At 44.5% G+C, this 7,500-nt stretch overlaps 1 protein-coding gene across 3 annotated transcripts in view; it reads left to right on the plus strand.

The window, feature by feature from the left end:
• Positions 1-3,859: 3,859 nt before the first annotated feature.
• Positions 3,860-7,500, plus strand: part of cacna1aa (calcium channel, voltage-dependent, P/Q type, alpha 1A subunit, a) — a 77,981-nt gene continuing 74,340 nt past the window's right edge. For all 3 annotated transcript variants that reach the window (XM_042708399.1, XM_042708377.1, XM_042708386.1), the window contains exon 1: positions 3,860-4,261. In XM_042708399.1, coding sequence (XP_042564333.1) covers positions 4,002-4,261 — 260 coding nt within the window. In that variant the 5' untranslated portion in view covers positions 3,860-4,001. The remainder of the gene's footprint in view (positions 4,262-7,500) is intronic.

Below are 7,500 nucleotides of genomic sequence, written 5' to 3' on the forward strand. Positions count from 1 at the left end.
CTGGCTGTCTGTTCTGTGTGTGCACTCAAAAAAACGGTGCCGTCTGTAGACAGTCCTGGTTTTGTAAACAAACACAGTGGCTCGGACCGAGCCATAAAACAAATTCCAGCCAATTAACATGTTGCTTCAGGAGCAAAGAAGAGAGTGGGTTTCATTTGATTAGCTAATGAGGTCAAATATCAACAACTTTTCACCAGAATTGTGGACTGTGCCTTTAAGCCCCAGGTCCTGCAGGCGTGGACGGTCGTGCTTGACAGTGAAGTACAGTTCGGTGTAAATTTTTCAGCCATACTGACAAGAAAGAGATGATGAGATGATTCTAGAAATTGAGTCACTTATGATTGAATACACTTCTATCTTTTCAAACTGACATGTAGTTGTTTTGCCAAGAATGTAGCTAGCTGCCTGTAAGTTGGCAAGAAAGTAACTTTGCATCATTTCTGTATTAATCACATCAGCATTGTATATGTATATTACTGACTATAACCAACTGGCATCCACTAGCTAGTTAGCGTAGCACCAAAAGTCAGTCTAATTATCTAGCTAGTTTAATGGAACAAAAGACTTGGAAAATGGGATTAGTACATGTGTGTTCTAATTAGCATCATGTTATCCAGCTGCTTACAATTTCTTTAGCTGAGTAGCAATGGAGGGACATGGAGTTAATACTGCTATACCACCATAGTGCATAAGTGTTTGTGTGTGTTGCATTGTTTTTAGGGTGCGATTGTCATTTCATTGTGGTTGCGAAATGCTACATTTCCTAGATAGCCTGAAGATGTTATATTGTGAGGGGTCCCTTTGATTAGCTGTAGCCCACAGGCCCTTTGAGTTTTTAATCCAGCAATGAATTAAGGGCATTTTGTGAGACATGAATCTGTTGCTCTTCTCCAGGTTGCCTCATTCTGAAGGGCAAGAGGTAATTTCACAGATCATCACACCCTGGCAGACACACACACACACACACACACAGGGTGCTTACACAAATGCACAACACACAAATACACTCAAGCGCACACACACTGACTCCAAATGCATCAGTATACAAACACATCTTATAAGAAAGAGCAACAAACAAGCATTGTGCTCACATGCTGCATATATATTTAATTTCAAGCTATTCTGTATATTTTTGATGGAGGGCCCCATGCCCATACAAGACTGTATTGTTCTTTCAGATATCACGAAATGAAGAGACGATTGTTGACAACCCAAAAACGTATGCATAGTTATTTGACTGGTTTCAGCACCATGGACAGTTCCTTACATGCTCTCCATACACACCGTGCAGTGGAGGGATTTTGCCCTTTTCTCAGAACGTACTCTTAAAAGCTGTCTCCGGTAGTTCTTGGAAAAAATCCTTCCAGCCCCATCAACGTGGGAGGAGTACGTGCCATTACATTTGATCCATTCCACTGCACTCAACAAACTCTTAACAGAGTGCATTTTTACTGTGAGATGCGCTCTATCACCCAGGGCGCAGAAATCCGCTTTATCTACAAGCTCTGCTTGTGTGCAAATCCAAATCTTCCAGCCCTCGCTGCCTTACGCTAAATGCATTGCATGCGGTTGACCCAGACTGTAAACGGACCACTTTTTAGCAGTCAATCTCAACGTCAACTTACTCAGTATCTCAGTACATACATTAAAAAGACACATTTCTCGTTAACATTTTCACTTTGGGACTATTCATTTGGAAGAGGTAGGCTATCTCAAACCACAAGGGTAACTGTAAGTAATTGACTGTACCATCACAGAATCCAGTCAGCTATATGTACGATATTTAAAATTGGAACTATGTTGCTTTATAAACCAAATATCGCTGAAATTAGTTTTTTCGATTCTTTTGTTTTGAAGTTACTCAAAAAAGTACTAAGTTAGATGTCCACGACCCGATCCGCATTAAATAGCGTTTCACACATTAAAATGGGGAATCGGTTTACTTTCCCTGTAATTGCGGACGTGAGCAAACAGTACAATTACCGCTGTTGAATGGGGACAAGGGAAGGAGAGGGAGGCAAACATCAGTCCAGAGCACCTTCAGGAGCAGTAAAATGCGGAGATGTGCGGCGGTTCTCTCCATGTGAAAGTCTTCTATTCATTCATTGACAAATGTCGGCTGCTAAGAATAGCCAGTCGCCCCTGTTTAGGGACGCATACCCTTGCGCTCTGCTTTGATTCCCCCGAGATGCGCTTCCGCGCTCGCGCGTGCACAGCTGCCTTGCAGCACGCACGCAAGGAAAGACAGTTTGGTGCAAAAAACATTGTGTTACACCTGACGATGATATGTCAGTATTCGCCGGACACTTAATAAACCCCACCCCAACTCCTCTCTCGACTCAGTTGCAATCATCTTTATACAGATAGCGTGTTGGAATCATTGCCTTATTTTAATCACATTTAAAGATATTGTACCATGGAAGGGGAGGGGAAAACATCTGATGACGGTGGTTGGCTATCGGAGGTGACAGAATAGGCTAACTGTGGCAGAGGACGTTGAAACGCTTATGCTCTGGAGTTAGACGGCAGGAGTGGATAAGCGAATCAATGCAAGGCACTTCGTGCGTCATGTGCTGCAAGTGTTGGCCAGAGATTTTGGGGAAGGCGCTCTAGCTGCATTAAATTGATCAGTTGCTCATTATACCTCAACCTGCCAGCTGACCGGACCCTGACGCCCCTGCCCCCCAATTTTGATTCGTAGACAGATCCTCCACGCGAAAGCCCCCATAGCACACCATCCCGCCTCCTCTTCCACATCAGCCACCTCTTTCTTTCCCCTGGGGCGCTGGACAGAGAGTAACGAGACCCAGGGAAAGCGAAGCAACGAAAGGCAAGAGAAGGACTGGACGCAGGTCTTATTTTTCCCCCCTCACAGTCAAGCGGGATGAGTCCTCGAGGCGGAGGAGGATGAGGTGCGCAGGTTCAGCGACTGTCCACAGTTTGGTGGCGGAGAACGCGGGAGACCACCAAAAACCGGAGCTGTCTTCGTTGTCATACTCTGAGGATTGATGATGCTACTTTCCATGTCCGTACGTACCTCCGTTGGATTTTACCTAGCATGGATTGCTTTACCAGCACAGGAGTGCAGATGATGGCTGTGGCGAAAAGGATGCCGTCTGATATATGAAAAAAGATAATTACCGGTGCAGTGCATTAACAAACATTTTATGATGATAATTCTTTAGAGAATGAAGATAATTCTTGAGAGAATGAATAACGACCAGTGTGAACACATTTAAACAAATGTCACATGAAAGTGTCACTCGAGAAGCTCGGTCGTATGAATGTGAGAGGAACGCTTGCGAAAGGTGGCGGAAGGTAGTATCCACACTGTACCAAACATTGCGGATGTTACAAAATAAATAAATAATATTTCCCCTTCTCCTTTTAATATCAGTAACATCAGTTGCTGCAGTCATTACACTTAAATGAAAAGATGTGCTAAATCTAACGAACAATATCAATTCAAATTCAGTTATTTTTTTACTCAGCCAGTATGGTAGCACTGCTGTGTTCATGAGAGTAATCATATGAAATGCCAATGAAAGCCTCAGCGATGTATGACCAGGCAAACGCATTGGGAAACATTTAGGACTCCGTGAAGATGGAATCTCTGGAGATCATTAAACCATTCCCGCTAATGAACTAGTTCTTAATCGGAATATGTTGTTCTTGATAGCTGACTTAAGCACCGAGTGAAGGACAAGTGCTTGGTATTTGGAGGTGGGCAGCAAGAGCATCAGCCATTCAACCGAAACCTCACGTTTTTTTCTTCCACGCATTTTTTCACACCTCCACTTACCCAAAAATACAATCATCGAGGCTCTTTCAATGGGCTTGTGCTCTCAGACCAACCGTCTCTAATATGACCCCGTGAGAGTACAATACAGTTATGCACGTAGGAAGTCTTGAAGCAGATGGGATGTAATGTGGTGTGGTCGCGTTGCATATTCGCCTTCTTCTCTGCTGCTTCGTAAAGACTGGCCTTTGGTGTCGATAGAATGGCGCGGTTTGAAAACGAGGTACCGTCCAGGTATGGAGGAGGACCCGGCCCAGGGGGCCCCGGTCGCGGCGGCGGTAGACAAGGTGGCCCGCCGGGCCAAAGGGTGTACAAGCAGTCCATGGCCCAGCGAGCCAGAACTATGGCCCTGTACAATCCGATACCGGTTCGACAGAACTGCTTAACTGTCAACCGTTCCCTGTTCATCTTCAGTGAGGACAACTTTGTGAGAAAATACGCCAAAAAGATCACCGAATGGCCATATCCTTTTAAAGTCCTCAACGTTACACATCTGTCACCTGGAGCGAAGGTACATTTGGTGTATGCCCAAATACATGCAGCCTAGGTGTCTTCCACTGTAACATAGCAAGCATTTGAGACCAATGATTAGGCTACAGCTGTTCAGCATTTTCTTCTCGATTAATTTGATCGTTGTCAGTCAGTTAATGTGAAGACTAGGATATACATGTATGTTCCCCAGAACAGGTTAAAGCCTACAAATCGTACTGTAAAAACATTTTTCAGGAGTGTTGTTTTTTACTATTATTATTATTATTATTATTATCATCATCTAAGTGACGACATTGCTTCTAAACTGTGACATGATTCTTACGGGTGCATGTGCATGTGTGACATGAGGGCATGGAGACGTTGCTCGGAAGCGGCGTGGCGGCGCTGTACTGGCGATTGCTGATGTCAGCATGTGCAGTTTGGGCTCAGCGTCACACGAAATTCAAAACGAAGTGGGCTGGGGGGGGCATATACGAGTGGGTTGGGGTTGGGGAGGGGGACACGGGGTACGCAGCCATTTCCCTTTTTCCAAGGGCTTCAGGAGAATGAGGGACAGACTGTGCCTGGTCCCTCCCCTCTCACGTATTCCGCGCTACCGTTTTAAAGGGCACAAGAACCATTTGACATTAGAGAAGGTTATTCTTCTGGTTGTTATGGGATAACTGTGAGACTATCCTTTAAGCATGTTTTCAGACAGAGTGGCCCTACATGCCAGTGCTCAAGCAACCTGTCCTCTGAGATGGATAGGCTGTGATGGATAGGGAGGCATGTCATTATGTGGTTGTGTGTCACTGTCATGTTTACAATACTTTCCTCTAGAGAACTTCAGTGAGTAATGGTTAGCACCATGTGGCCTACGAGGAAGTCTATAGGAAGAACTAAAGGGATTGAAGGATTTAGCGGGATTGCCATTATCTGTTTTTGAATGTTTTACGTTTTACTGTTACTGGTAGTATTTACACAGTACCCTAATGCATACAGCAAAATCCATTCAATAGTCTTTGTCCACTGCAAAGCCATGACGTTTTAAAGCTGGCAAATCAGCACAGTCAAAGTCATCCTGACCATTTCCATACAGCGTGTGCACATACGCGCTGATGAAAAAGCATTGAAATCAATAGAATCATCCATAGAATGGAGACGAGCTTTCCCTGCATTTCCACTCCAGCCTGCCTTGGTGTGGGTAGCTGCTGTATGTCTGACCCCTGCTATCTCCCTGTTCACACCACAGACCCACAGAGCAGATGGTTTTTCACTAGTCTCACATGCGGTGTTGCTACCACATGAAGGTGCCATATTAAAGCAGTTTAGTCATGAATGCTTGGTAGTGTGAGCGGCTGGAAATTTCTGGAAAGCGGCGATTGCTATTTAGCGTTCATGATGTTATGAAAGATACGTTAAGGAAAAAGAGGGGTGGTCCTATACCGTGTTGGTGGATTCTTCCCTAAGTCTGGTTTTGCTACATGGTAAATATTGAGGCTATCCTTATCTTGTGTCCACATGGCCTTGGAGTCTCTTCCTGGGGCTGGGATAGGAGCTTAGGCTTCCGCTCGCATAGACTACCAACATGCATTTCATCCATTGGTTGACTACTGTTTGGCCATGTCACATTAGTTTCACATGTAATCTGATTCTAACAGTTCAGCTCAGAGAAAGGGGAATGCATGCTTTCCTTCTCTCTCTCTGCCTATTGTCATAGGCCGGCTGCTGCTTTTCCCCATCACATCACATGTCAATCTTATGCTCACAGAAATGCACAACCAAAGCACCCTGCTGTCTTCTTCTAATGCCCCCTGGGGGATTTCATGTGGCACCAGAATGGTCAAAACAGACTGACGAAAAGGGTCTCTAACAGCCATAGTGTTCAGGGTGGATGTTTGCTTTGTAGACGTTTGGCCATAGATGCAAGCCAAGACACTGTCTTATAGGGAGCCTGACCCTGGTTGTCATCCCTTTAAGATGCCCTTTCGGTGGACCAGTCTGCCAGTGATTCCCATATGAGGGACTCAGTTTTTCCCATTTCAGTATTTCCAGTTAAGGTGATTTACCCTGTGCAGACTGTTCAAGGTATCAGATATAAGACTATTGATTAGGTCTTTTTTTGGACCTGAAAAATTGCCCTGTTGTTTTTACAAGGCCTATGCAAATTGTCTTTTTTTTAAAGTGCCTCACAACAGATATACTGTTCTCAATGTACCTTTCACTTAAAAGAGATGAGTGGTTTTGGACAGGAAGTTGGAGTCAAACATCCAAAACCATGTCAATGTCACATGCTGAGGCATCCTCTCTTAGAATTTAATAAAGTGAGTGAACATTTGTAACGATTTTCCTAAAGCAAATATGTCCATCATCATATGTATGTAGAGCATTTCTATAGTAATGCAGATGAATAATATCTGTAGGGAAATGGAGCTCTGAACTGCTTCAGGTATCCTTACTTCCCCTTTCCCTGAGTATTGAACGTACCACTCATGAGAACAGTGATCCTGCCTCTCTTCACTGCAGCATGCAGACCCTCTCTCTCTCTACTGTCAATGGAATGGATCTCTATACATATGCTTGCTAAGAATATCTCCATTGACCACCTTATGAAATCTTATAGCAGTGTGTATGTGTGTGCATGAGGTTGCCACGCATGCATACGTGTTTGTGTCTGTGTGTGTGTGTGTGTGTGTGTGTGTGTGTGTGAGAGCGGAAGGGGAGGGGGTGGTTTGGCACACACATGTGTTTGAGTGTTTTTTTTGTGTGCCACTGTTGTGTGTGCCTCTAAGTGTAGTCCACATCCTTAATGAAATGGCTGCGGTCTGCTGAGCATTCTGTAGGAGGCTACAGTGGCATGATGCATTTTAGTTTAGCTCTTTTTTATGTGACCACACTACACAAACGGCATATGCTGTTTCACAACAAAGACACTCAAACCTGCGTGTGAGTACAGTGCTTACATGGAGCAAAGTGAGTGGAGTCAGCAGGCCATTTTGCGAAAACTGGCATGCTAAGAAACTCAGGTACTTGTGTGTACAGAGAGGTCTTTAACTGATGCTATGGGCTTTTCAAATAGGACCATTGTGTAATGGTAACTCTGGTCCCAAAGAGAGGCAGAAAAAGCAGATGAGTGAGAGGAGAGGAGGGGAGGGGAAGCAGGAGGCTCAGCCACAGTTTCTAACACCAGAGGGAGACAAAAGGGAATGGAGGAAGAGTGATTATAGTCA

The sequence above is a fragment of the Clupea harengus genome, chromosome 1 (genome assembly GCF_900700415.2).
Source record: "Clupea harengus chromosome 1, Ch_v2.0.2, whole genome shotgun sequence".
Classification (NCBI taxonomy): domain Eukaryota; kingdom Metazoa; phylum Chordata; class Actinopteri; order Clupeiformes; family Clupeidae; genus Clupea; species Clupea harengus.